The sequence below is a fragment of the Garra rufa genome, chromosome 12 (genome assembly GCF_049309525.1).
Source record: "Garra rufa chromosome 12, GarRuf1.0, whole genome shotgun sequence".
Taxonomy (NCBI): Eukaryota; Metazoa; Chordata; class Actinopteri; order Cypriniformes; family Cyprinidae; genus Garra; species Garra rufa.
This window is the reverse complement of record NC_133372.1, coordinates 38,296,471-38,310,350: the sequence shown is the minus strand read 5'-3', so window position 1 is coordinate 38,310,350 and position 13,880 is coordinate 38,296,471. Positions and strand designations below refer to the sequence as shown.

Here is a 13,880-nt window from a genome sequence, read left to right as displayed (position 1 = left end):
CTTGAACCCCTAATTAAAATCTATGGTGCTGAATTGCCAGTGTATAAACTATGCTGATGAACTTTAGGCATGAATTATTAAAATGAAGCATGGAAAAATCAGTGCACCTTATATCCACCTTATTTTTATTTTTTTTTTGCTGCTTGTTATTGCAAATTGGTGTATCTTACCATATTTTAACGTATTATCTTAATTATGAACACACTGGTTTGTAGTGCAAACAGTTTTACAGTGTACTGCATGTTATTATTCTATTCAAATAAGGTGGATACATGCAGATCTGCATGAAAATGTCTCACTCGTACAACACTTAAACTCATGCATTTACATTTGCATTCACACTGTATTATGTACCATCTCAAATTTATTAAAGAAAATCTTATTACAAAATAATATCAAATAATGTGACAGAAACTTCATGTAAACTTGCCAAATTAACATCAGAGCTCTATTAAGCTTAATGAGAAATGTATAAGGATGCCAAAATAAAATAATAATAAATCAAATCAAATAAGTCAATGCACATATTTATACCTTTTAAGTGTGCATTTGAGAACGCACTGCAAAAACTGCATCATCAAGCACATATACACATAGAGGACAAGAGAACTATATAATCAGGACGTTCAAGAGCACTTTGGTTTGAAAACCCAAAACCTGAGTTGGACTCCAGTCCTCCCCCGTCCCGCAGAGGAGACGTACATCATCTGACATTTCTAGTACCCATCTATACTTATCAGCTGGGGCGGAAAATAATAATGTGACAGAGTGCAATCAAAACTGCTGTTCAAATGAAAACAGCATTGTTAGATACTTAAACAGTCAACTATTATAAGCTTCTTAAGAGGTATATGGTTCAATGATGAACCATCTATCATTGCAAAACACATAGTGAGGATAAAACAACTTTAAAAGGCAGAACAATACAACAGAAATGCTGCTTTATGGTAATTCTAGCTAAGCATGACACTTTTTGTCCTACATTCGGCTTCATAAGTCATATTTACTGTTAAACACACAATATAAGCCTGTCCTTCATATGAAAAATTAAATAAATCATCGTACTGTATAGACAACTAAAAATGTACACCTTTTCATAAAACAATTCTTATCAACACTTGAAAATCAATATTTGAGGAATGCAAAACTGAAATATTTTTTCAGAGGACAAACTATCTATCAATTCTAATTTCAGTCGAACATTTGTGTGCGTTTTTTGGTATTCGTACAATAGGAAGCTGTCTGATTCATTCTTTAAGAGTCCAGTGCATTTGAGCTTTACATTTCTTTTTTTGCATAGAGTAAACCAAAGCTGAAAAGGCTGAATAATTTCAGATCCTCTTCCTCTCAGGCGAGGAGTGAAGGTTCTCCGTGAACTCTGAAGCGATACACACAGGTGTATTCCAGGTGACCCCAGTTGCTCAAGATCCTCAGCTCTGTCATGGTGTAGATCTCTGACGCTTCCTACAGCCGAGAACAATTTTATACGAATTTTAGGATGAATTTTACAAAATCATCAAAGTCATACCTAGGTACCCCAAAATGCACTTTTAATACACTTAAAATACACTACCAGTCAAAAGTGTTTGAACTGTAAGATTTTGAATGTTTTTTAAAGCCTAAATTTATTTAATCCAAAATACAGTAAAAATGTGAAAATATTTAAAATAACTGTTTTCTATTTGAATATATTTTAAAATATTATTTATTATTCTAACATGCTGATTTGCTGTTTAAGAACATTTTTTTTGTTATTATTATTATCAATATTTTAAAACACTTCAGTACATTTTCTTCAAGATTCTTTGATGAATATAAAGATCCAAAGATCAGCATTTACCTAAAATTGATTATTTTTTGGACAAGAAATAATAGAAATGAATACTTTTATTTAGCAAGGATGTTTTAAATTGATCAAAAGTGATGATAAAGACATTTATAATGTTACAAAAGATTTTTATTTCAGATAAATGCTGTTCCTCTGAACCTTCTATTTATTAAAAAAACCTTTAAAAATCTACTCAGCTGTTTTCAACAATGTTTTTTTGAGCAGCAAAACATAATATTACAATGATTTCTAAAGGATCATGTGACTGGAGTAATGATGCTAAAAATTAAGCTTTGAAATTACAGGAATAAATTACATTTTAAAATATATTCGATTTTTAATATTTTTAAAAGAAGTTTCTTCATCCCATGCATGTATTTGATCCAAAGTACAGCAAAAACAGTAACATTTTTGAATGTTTTTACTATTTAAAATAACTTTCTAAATAAATAATTTATTTGTATATATAAAATATATTCAACATAGAGAAAATTTTTACAAAAACTTCTACATTTCTTTGCCCCATTTATTATTATTAATGTGTCCAGGCATTTTATTGTAGTTAATCAGTAATACAAATATTTTATTTAAGTCAGCATAAATACATTCTTTTTAGAAGTAATTCTTACTTCAATTTAGCAAGGATTGATCAAAAGTAAAGACATTTATAATGTAAAAAATTATTTGTTTCAAATAAATGCTGTTTGTTTACACTCTCTATTCATCACAGAATTCTGAAAAAGTTTGACGTTTCCTTCTTAAATATTGAGCAGCACCAGCTGTTTTCAACATTATTAATAAAACATTTATTGAGCAGCAAATAAACATATTAGAATGATTTCTGAAGGATCATGTGACACTAGACTGGAGTAATGATGCTGAAAATTTAGCTTTACATCACAGAAAAGTCATTTGAAAATATGATCAAATAGAAAAAGTCATTTTAAATAGAAATAATATTTCACTGTATTACTGTTTTATTGCATTTTTGATTTTAAAAAAATTTAAAGATTTCAAACTTAAGCAGTAATGTACACATTAAATTGTCTATTTCGACTCACCGGAAGCTTGAAAGTCTGAATGGGCTCCCCATCCTGGTCGTATGTGAATGTCCCGAGCAACTTTCCATCTTCAGTCTCATCAGACATACCCTGAACAAAGGACAGTAGAGGAATCTCAAAGCTGTTGCTTTATATTTGTTTTGCATAAAAAAACATTGAAAAATCAACTCACATAGACAGCAAAATCCTTAGGCGCACTGTCAATGCGTCCCGTCGGTGAGAGCTCTTTAGGAAGGTGTTCGAGTGTCACATGGGTGATTCTTACTGGGTAAGACAGCGCGATTACCAGGAAACCATGAGAGCCTCGGAATGCCCAACACTTCCCGGGATACAGCTCCGGCTACAACACACAGAAACACACATAGAAACTTATAGAGTCAGGTCAGTGTCTATGTGACAGTGTTTGTGTGATTTGTTACCTGTATAACAGTCCGAGGGCTTTCTGAATGATACCAGAGAGGGATGCCGAATAAACTCAGACATGCAGATCTGGTTTTGTACGTCTCTGAACAACGAGTGTTGAGCACACTGGCACCTACACAAACATAAACACTCAGTCATGTCCAGTAATGTCACATAATATACACTTTATTGAAAGAAGTCTCTTATGTTCACCAAGGCTGCATTTATTTGATTAAAAAAAAAAAAAAACATATTCAAATAGAAAGCCGTTATTTTATAACGTAAAACTATTTCAAAATGTGACAGTTTCTGTTGTACTTTGGATCAAATAAATGCAGGCTTGGTGAGCAGAAGAGACTTTTTCAAAAACATAAAAAATCTTACTGTTCAGAAGCTTTTGACTGGTAGTGTACATTTTAAAATGCTTATATTTTTATAGATTACATGATTACAACATTCAGTTTATAGATTACAACATTTATGTTTGTTCATGTAATGCAGGGACTGCCAAACATTTCTGTCAGCCAAACCCCTTAAAAAATAATATTTGCTTGAAATATTGCTGAAGTTAGTATTTTAATAATTAAACAACACACTCACATGTTTACAGTTCTCTGATGTTGGTTAATGGTTGCATTGACAGGTAAACAAATAGAATATTTGTTTATTTGTTTAAATTGCTTTTATTTACAATTTTTATGATTTAATTAATTCATTTTGGTTTTTTTATCAATTCACTATTCACTATACATTCTCTAACAACTTTTTGCTTTGTTATCAACATGGTACATTTAAATAACATTTATAAAAAATAATGCTTTTATTTTTATTTTTAAATAAATATTTTTATTTATTCAAAACACTTTTAAAGTAATCTAAAAGTAATCTAAAAAGTAGTCTGAATACACTACATAAAATTAGTAACCTAGATCATTTAATCTGTAATCAGTGATGGACTACAATTTGTAAGTAATCTACACTTAATAAACAAGGGAATTAGTACCAGAAGATTCCAAGGCGTAGTCCGCCAATCCAATCCCATCCGCCCTGTACAGACTAATTGCCCTGTGGACGATTTCTCTGACATCCTGTTACACATAAAAAAAAAATTCTCATTAAAAGGCATCATGATCTTGATGTAAACTTCAAACTAAGACTATAACTCAAAAACACAAAAAAAGTCTAAATCACAAATTTTGGCATGCCATCACAAACAATACACACTTGTATAGTGGTGGCTCCAGCTCCTTCCTGTTGCAGCGTCTCTCCCACAGTCCTCCAAACATCTCTGCTGCTCTCTTTCTCATGAGCTAGTTTATCTAGTATCCTCTTCTCCAGATCCTCCAGCGCCCTCTGCAGCTCAGGACGGAGAACTATGGTCGTGTCCAATGAGCTTGGATCTTTCAGGTGTTTTATTAGCCAATCGGATAGCTCTGCTCTCAGCTACAGAGGAAATCACACCCTTAGTTGAATAATAAGTAGCTGCAAACACATCAAAGGAATTTAAATGCACTAAAAGCATCCTTACTTTGGTGTTAACAGTGTCTTGTGCATCAACTCTTTCCTTGAGAAGGCCTTGACCCGACTGAAGGATTGAGATGCTGGACTTCAGGTTAGAAATCTGCAGCTCGTGTCCAGACTCAACACTATTGGACATTAAACATATTTGTGAATGTAGAGCACAAAACCAATCATAAGTAGCACGGGTATGCTTGTAGTAATAGCCAAAAATACACTGTATGGGTAAAAATTACCGTTTATTTCTTTAATTAAAAAAAATCATTAGGATATTAATTAAAGATCATGTTCATGACATTTTGTAAATTCCCTACTGTAAATATATCAAAACTTAATTTGTCATTAGTAATATGCATTGCTAAGAACTTAATTTGGACAACTTTAAAGGCGATTTTCTTAATATTTTTATTTTTTTGCACCCTCACAATCCAGATTTTCAAATAGTTGCATCTCGGCTAAATATTGGTCCTATCCTTACAAACCATACAGCAATGAAAAGCTTATTGATCCAGCTTTCAGATGATGTATAACTCTCAATTTCAATCTCAAAAAATTGACCCTCAATGACTGGTTTTGTGGTCCAGGGTCACATTTCATCACTGGATAAAATAATGATGCAACGTGCAAAATAACAAGATTTGACTCCACAAAATCAAAGTAAAAAAAGCTGACAAGACACTAACTTCCTCATTTGGTCATTCAAAGACTTCAGATCAGTTTGCATCATCTAGGAGACAAGCACACAAAAACACATTTAGGTGAATGACATCATTTCCTGTTTTGCACTTTGTTGCTATGACAGAAGAAACAGAGGTGGCGGAAAGGAAGAGCGAACGTTTCGTTTCCTTACCTCAGATTTGACCTTATGTTGCATGCTCTCCATCTTCAGCAGTTCGATGTCTCTCTAAGATTACAGATAAATAAAAGACAAAGAAATTGGGACACTTCCTCTTCAACAGACACAGACAATGATTATGATTAGATTTGAATTACCATCAGGTTCGCCTCCCTTTCATATAAGCTGGTGATCTCATCTTTTAAGTTAGACAGGCTGGCATGTTGGAGATGATCCTAAAGAGCAGAAACTGCATTTATTTTTATTTTCAGAGAAATGCAATAACTGAGTATAAAGCAGGGCCTTTTTGAAGTCTATTCTGAGACAATCTACTCACAAAAGATTCTTTCACAGGCCTGTCTATGTGTTTAACAGATGGAGGCCTGGAAACACCTTCACGAGGAGGAGAACGTGAAGCAAACGGGAACCAGTACCATATTCCTGCAACACAATGTTAGGTCATTGAATATTACTGTTTATTAATCAATGATTAATATTCAGGCATTAACATGCATAAGCATTTTACAGCTAAAAGGTGCAAAATGGGTTATCTTGAAATACATAGGTTGCATTTTTGATATTTTTAGAAGAGTTACTATCTGCTCTCACCAAATATGAGAAAGATGAGAAGGAGGACCAGTAGGACAGCCTTTTTCATATCTGTGCATCTACAGAGAGAGAAAGAGGAAATGTGATCATGTGTAAAAATATCACTTTATATATTGCATTAACTTGAAAAGTACGTTTTTAATAAGTTACAGACCTTGAAATCACAATTCTCTGCTATTACGTAGTCTGTGAGACTTTGAAAAATTATTGATGTTGATTTAGATAATAAAAAGGTTCTTATATAGGTTCTGGCTTAAGTGCATGAAAGTTACAGTGAATTATTGCATAACTAACCACACATTTGTAATTATGACACACACACACACACACACACACACAGAGCACTGTACCTGCTGAGAAGAAACACATTGATCAGCGACAGTCGTGAGGTCAGGCTGTACCACGAACTTCCCAGCCACCAGTAGAACATAACCAGAGCCTGAGCTGCAACACACACATGAGCACATGACTACTGCAGGAGAAAAGACCTGATTGTTCATGTTAGTAAGGGTGAAGGGAGGGTTTACATATTTAATACCTGGAGAGTGAAACACGTCCCACACGACAAAGGCTGGTTCAGCTACAGACTGGGTAGAACCTGGAGAAAGGAGAAAATAGAGAGTAGATGTTTTATAAGCTTTTCTGCGTAACCTCTCATATCAAAAGGACCAGCCCAACCAACCAGCCAGTGATTTATTTCCCCATTTTTTAAATTTGTAATGCACACTTACTAGGGTTTGATTTTATGGTTTGCTCATAATGCTCCTCAGCTGAGGAATATCCAGAGGAGAATCCCTGGGTAGCAAAGGGCATGCCTGAAAGCCAGAGATGGACAGAACAAATGCTTAGATACAAATTACATTTTGTAATATAACATAACAAAAATACAACAAAAATGTATACAAAAAAATGTATGTACACTACCAAACTTTTTATCAAACGTTTTTGAACAGTAAGAGTTTTAATGTACAGCAACAGTAAAGATTTTCAAAACACAGCAAAAGAAGTAATATTGTGAAATATTCTTACTATTTAAAATGACTTTTTTCAATTTGAATACATTTTAAAATGTAATTTATTCCTGTGATCCAAGCTACATTTTCAGCATCATTACTCCAGTCTTCAGTATCACACGATCCTTCAGAAATCATTCTAATATGTTGATTTGATCTTCAAGAAACATTTATTATTATTATTATTATTATTATTATCAATATTTAAAACAGTTGAGTACATTTTTTTAAGAATTATTTGATGAATAGAAAGGTCCAAAAATCTGCATTTATCTGAAATAAACATTTCTTCTAAAATTTCTTAAATTTATCTATACACTATTCAAAAGCTTGGAGTTACAAAAGATTTCTATTTCAGATAAATGCTGTTCTTCTGAACTTTCTATTCATCAAAGAAACCCGAAAAAAAAACACGTTTTTTTTTTTTGATGAATAAAAATTTACTCAGCTGTTTTCAACATATTAATAATAATAATAAGTGGGTTTTTTTTAACAGGAAACAGATTGTTCTAATATTATGATTTGCTGCTCAAAAACATTTATCATTATTATTATTCTGAAGGATCATGTGACTGGAGTAATGATGCTAAAAATTCAGCTTTGAAATCACAGGAATAAATTACATTTTAAAAGATTTAAATAGAAAACAATTATTTTAAATAGTAAAACTATTTGGTTTGGCTTGGTGAGCAGAAGAGACTTCTTTAAAAAAAACATTAAAAATCTTACTGTTCAAAAACATTTGATTGGTAGTGTATACGTTATATATAATTATTTTATATATGTAGAGACACTAGAATTTTTTTTATATTTCATACTCTTATATAAAATGTTGTATATATACTTTTAAAAATAGTATTATATAATGTTTATATTATTAATATTTATGTAATATAAACTATTTGTTATACATACACAGTATCTATCTATCTAATGTATCTCTCTCACCTATATATATATATATATATATATATATATATATATATATATAGCATGTGTAACATTTAACTGCTTTGTATTTATTTATTTATTTTTGCAGATTCTGTGTATGCAAATACTAACCATTCTCATTCTCTGTGGCAGTGAATTCAATGCGCTGCCCAGTCAGTAACTGACTCACGCTGCTTGCTCGACTGGAATTGCGGGAAACACTCCCGCTCTTGCGACCGGTCCTCTTCTTGAAGATCCTGCAGGAAAGCATCTTCATCACGTAAAACTGCACATGCAAACTATCTCTATGGTCTACAGAGGGCTCCAGCACATACAAACACACCTGGTTGGGCTCTCCTTGTAAGAGATGTGACCGGTTGATCCGGTAGAGCTCGTACTAGCAGCGTCATCATCAGGGAAGGACGTCCCTTTGGTCCCTAACCTTGTGCTTCGCCGTGACATCTCTGCAGAACACATGAATATATACAATGTAAAAAGTTCTTTAACTTATTAGTGATGACTAATGACTCAAACGTCACTATGACTAGTACTACTGCTCATATTTAGGTCACTAGACAAGGACTGTGTGCATTAAATGCAGTGTTATTTTAGTATGATTAATCTACTATTATATATATTTTTATCAGTATTTTAAATGAGCTTTTATTTTTAGATTTTTAGTTTTCATTTCATTTTAGTTTAGTTTATTTATTATATTTTTTTTTTGCATTTTAGTTTTTCCCCCCAGTCAGCAATTTTACTTATTATTTTACTTTTGCTTTTATTTCAATTAACAAAAAAGTTTGTACTAGTAATAATAATAATAACCCTGATTAAATGTTCCTTCTTTATTATTACATTTACTCATTAAGAAACACCCTTGCTGACTCGCTGCTCACAGGAAGACGAGAAAGCTTTGTGAATCAGATCACCAAGATGAAAAACGCCACAATAAATGTGACATTTAATAAGACGCTCTGCACAGTTTGTGTAGTCTAATACTGATCTTTGTGTAATTCCTAATCTTAAACGGCAGGCTCATCCCGTGCACAGTGACGAAGCTTTTAGCAGCAGATTAGGTGAAGGAAAGCACGTGGAGCAAATTCCCAAACCACGGACCTCCAGTTCTCCTTCAATCAGCTGCAGTTGCATTAAGTCCCTTTAGTTGAAAAACTGCGGTTAATCTCAACAACAGACTGCACTTTACACTTTAATTAGCTAGGAATCCATCCTTCTCTTCAGATAGAGAAATACAAACACTGCAGTGCTCGTCGCCTATTCATTTTAAGACAATATTTGTGATTCATGATGCAAGCACCTATTCTTTTTTGCCTACAAATCCTTAATCCTAATTGAGCTGATACTCTCACGCAGTATTAAGAAACATGCCTGTGCACTTACAAACTACTCATTGGCCAACGTTGGAGGAAAACACTAAGATGAGAAGTTTATAAGGCAACCTGAATATATTGCTATCTCTGTCAGAACCTTTTTTTTTTGCAAAAGCACCGGATGCTTTGTATGAATCAAAATAGAAACTAATGATTGAGAACTAAAGTGTTTTTTACGCCAACTTTAGAGGCTGTTTGATCCAACACGTCTAGTGCTTTAAAACTAAATCTGCAGCTAATAATCCTTCTAACAGCTATTTTAAACTGACAAGTGTTGTCACGGCAGCTCAGCTGTGTTAATTAAATTCATGACCTCTCATTTGTGACCCTGGAGCACAAAACCAGTCATAAGTAGCACAGGTATATTTGTAGCAATAGCCAACAATACATTGTATGGCTCAAAAGTATCGATTTTTCTTTTCATGCCAAAAATCATTAGGATATAAGTAAACATCATGTTCCGTGAAGATATTTTATTTTAGACTATTTAAAATAACTGTTTTCTATTTGAATACATTTTAAAATGTAATTTATTCCTGTGATCAAAGCAAAATTTTCAGTATCATTACTCCAGTCTTCTGTGTCACATGATCCTTCAGAAATCATTCTATTATGCAAATTTGCTGTTATCATCAATATTTAAAACAGTTGAGTACATTTTTTAGGATTATTTGATGAACAGAAAGATTCTGCGTTTATCTGAAATAAAAAGCTTTTGTAACATTCTAAACAATTTCATTCAAAAGCTTGGAATCAGTATCTTTTTTCTTTTCTTTTTTGGGGAGAAAGAAATTATATAATAATTCTATAATATAATTATAGAAATTAATACTTTTATTTACCAAGGATGCTTTAAATTGATCAAAAGTGATGATAAAGACATTTATAATGAAAAAGATTTCTATTTCAGATAAATGCTGTTATTTTGAACTTTCTACTCATCAAAGACACCTGAAACAAATTCTGCTCTGTTTTCAACATAATAAACGTTTTTTTGAGCAGCAAATCAGAATATTAGAATGATTTCCGAAGAATCGTGACTGGAATAATGATGCTAAAAATTCACCTTTGAAATCACAATTACATTATAAAATATACTCAAATAGCAAACAATTATTTCAAATAGTAAAAATATTTCAAAGTTTTACAGTCTTTGCAGTATTTTGGATCAAATAAAAGCAAGCTTGATGAGCAGAAGAGGGTTTTGTAAAAACATTAAAATTTTACTTTTCAAAACTTTTGACTCTTTCTGTGTTATTGTTTTGTCCAGTTAAAGGTGAAATATACCACAGATGTTACAACAAACATCCGTTATATACAATGGCAATGATCTTGAGTTTACAGAAGAGGGCACAGAAGTTAGTTTCAATTCTTACTTTACTAGCCTTTGGCGGTTCTCTTGATATTTGCGCCAATTTTAACCACAAAGAAATGCTGCTTGTTAAAACGGGGTCATTATGTTTCTCTTCCTGACGTGGATGCAAGTTAAATGCTTTCTTGGAAGCAATAGCACATAGTTCTGTGATGAATAATCACGAACAGACGACCCAAATAGCAATACAATTATGTAGCTATGCAGCCTTTGTAAGTTTGTGTTGGAAATACGTTTATTTACTAACGTAGCGCGTTTGCGGCACATTTCTTTGAAATGCTCGCTCAGCATCATTTCTACAGCACGTATGTTGACTAGTCCCATAAGCACGCAACGATGCTTTTGTAAAATGTAACGTTAAGCTAGCGTTCATACACGCTCGTGGTCGTCTCACCTTCTCAGTGGGTCTCCAGGAAGACATGCAGTCTGTCAAAACCTGCCAAAGTGCGAACCGCTCATCCGAAACGGCTCCGCGATAACGGAACAGCGACAGAGACGTCGTACACTCACGGGACACGGACTACTCAGTTCAATTATGCGGCTTATAACGGATTCTAACGCGCTACGACAAGATGCTTTAAGGACGGAAGGGCTCGTCTTATCAGGAAGGCTTTTTGACAGTTGTCAGCGCCGCGGCTCCACCTCTCGTCGTCGTTTCGGGTTGTTTATAGAAAGATGATGTAGACAGCGGCCGCTACTGTCCTGACACGGTGCGCCACCTAGCGGAAGTGCGTAGTTACGTAGGAAATCTAACTCGTGAAACAAGTGCTTTGTTTCACACCAATGACACACAATTCACAACATAATCCTTGTTTTCATAATCCGGGTTTTCTTAACTTGTTCAAACAGTTGTTTTAATTATTTTTAAGCACTCACCTTTTATCGACCAGCTGACTTTACGTGACCGCGGCATGTGTGAACGGTTTATGTGCGAAAATTCAGAAGTAAATAATAATAATCGTCACGTATGTCTTCTTTGAGTAATTTTGCCAGAATACGCCATAAACATTTTAAATATAAGCTATACAGATATTGTATACATATTATATTGTTTGATTTTTCTTAGCTATATTTGTTGTTTTATTGCTTTTATAAAATTAAATTTGTTATATGCTTCGGATTCACCTTTGACCTTTTGTTCTATAAGTATTTTGAATAAATAATTCTACTAAAACAGTAATTCACAAAATTCTTTACAAAAATAATAATAGGAATTGTTTTGGTTTTAGAATGAGTTTGATGAAAAGTTTTGATCCACTTCAAATGCTTTGTCATCACAGAAATAAATTACATTTTAAAATGTATTAAAATATAAAAAAAAGTTATTTTTTTTAAATTTTATTATTTACAGTTAATTGTTAGAATATGTCACAGTATTACTATTTTATTGTATTTTTGAGAAAAAAAGGTGAGCATTAAAAAATCTTACTTTTTCGCAAATTAAAAACATTAAAAAATCCAACCCCAAATTTTGGAAAGGTAGTATATATTTTTATTTCTTTATATGGGCCGTTCTACAGAATTGGTCCAAAGTCAGAGCTGGAAACATCTTGAAAAAAATGTATTTTTTCAAAAAAAATGTATGCAATATGTATAATAGACAAGGTACACATTTCTAGTGACTGTGCACTGCAATTCTAGTAAAACAATAATTCACTAAATTGTTTTGGTTTTAGGATGAGTTTGATAAAAGTTTTGATCCACTTCAAATGTTGACTATTGTATATATAGCTTTGTCAGCTTTGTCATCACAGGAATAAATTACATTTTTAAATATATTCAAATATAAAAAAAGTTATTTTTTAATTGTTAGAATATGTCACAGCATTCATATTTTATTGTTTTTTTTTTTAAAGAAAAAGAATAAAGGTGAGCATTAAAAAAATCTTACATTTTGGCAAATCAAAACCATAAAAAAATCCAACCCCAAATTTTGGAAGGTGTTGGAAGATATTTTTTATTTCTTTATATGGGCCATTCTTCAAAGTCAGAGTTGGAAATGTCTTGAAAAAAAAAATTTTTTCCCCAAAAATTGTATGCAAATTGTATAATAGCCAAGATACACATTTCTAGTGATTGTGCAGTTTATTCTCATAATTTATTTCCAGAAAGATTTGAAATATTAGTTCTTTCCACAAATTTGTCAGTACTGAAATACAATAATATATAATTTAATTAGAAGGGTTATATTGACCTATTAAGATTTTGCTTACATCTATATATGGGTATGTAAATCAATAAGTTACATTTTAACAATATTTATGAAATTTGTTCTATTTTAATTCAATTTTCCTTTATAAAAGGCAAAAGGTTGATCATACTGATTTCAAAGTTAAAGATTCATTAGTTTGATTATACACTGAACCAAAAAATATCATAACATATTAGCTGATAATTTAATATTTCTTTATTTTTCACAAAACATCCATGTTTCAGTAGTGACTGCACATTTTCGGTAGTAACAAAATATATGGAAATGTACACATAAAAATCTATATGTTATGGAATAACTCCCAAAAGTTTGTGCTTAATTGCAGAAAAAGGTGTTCAGTAGTGACGTTCCTTAAAGTTGCACACAGATTTTTCAGAATTTTGTACACATTTACCTCAAAATGATGGGGCTATATACTTAATAGCTATGAGAGAGAGAGAGAGTGGAGTGACACATAAATATTTTCTGATCATAAATAGGGGTTAAAATCAGTCTCAGCCAATGGACTTAAAACATACACTGTTTCAGTAGCGATATGAAAATGCGGGTCACTTTTTTTAACATAAAGTTTCATAATTTACAAAGAAAATATAAAATAAAAGAATCAAAAAGATATTTATTTTTTAAAACAACAATGAAATCAAATGCAAAAATTATTTCAATATATTTTTCAATAAATTATTCACTAAATTGTTTTGGTTTTAGGATG

The 13,880-nt window shown here is 32.2% G+C and overlaps 1 protein-coding gene across 1 annotated transcript; it reads right to left on the bottom strand.

The window, feature by feature from the left end:
* Nucleotides 1-363: 363 nt before the first annotated feature.
* sun2 (Sad1 and UNC84 domain containing 2) lies at nucleotides 364-11,620 on the bottom strand. The gene is made up of 18 exons (XM_073852158.1): nucleotides 11,354-11,620; nucleotides 8,540-8,660; nucleotides 8,329-8,453; nucleotides 6,985-7,068; nucleotides 6,792-6,851; nucleotides 6,604-6,697; nucleotides 6,254-6,312; nucleotides 5,982-6,085; nucleotides 5,803-5,880; nucleotides 5,660-5,713; nucleotides 5,493-5,536; nucleotides 4,820-4,937; nucleotides 4,516-4,734; nucleotides 4,295-4,379; nucleotides 3,309-3,424; nucleotides 3,062-3,229; nucleotides 2,890-2,979; nucleotides 364-1,464 (listed from the first exon to the last, which is right to left on the bottom strand). The coding sequence occupies exons 2-18, from the start codon at nucleotides 8,656-8,658 to the stop codon at nucleotides 1,348-1,350; spliced, it is 1,734 nt and encodes a 577-aa protein (XP_073708259.1). The 5' UTR covers nucleotides 8,659-8,660; nucleotides 11,354-11,620; the 3' UTR covers nucleotides 364-1,347.
* Between the last annotated feature and the right edge of the window lie 2,260 nt (nucleotides 11,621-13,880).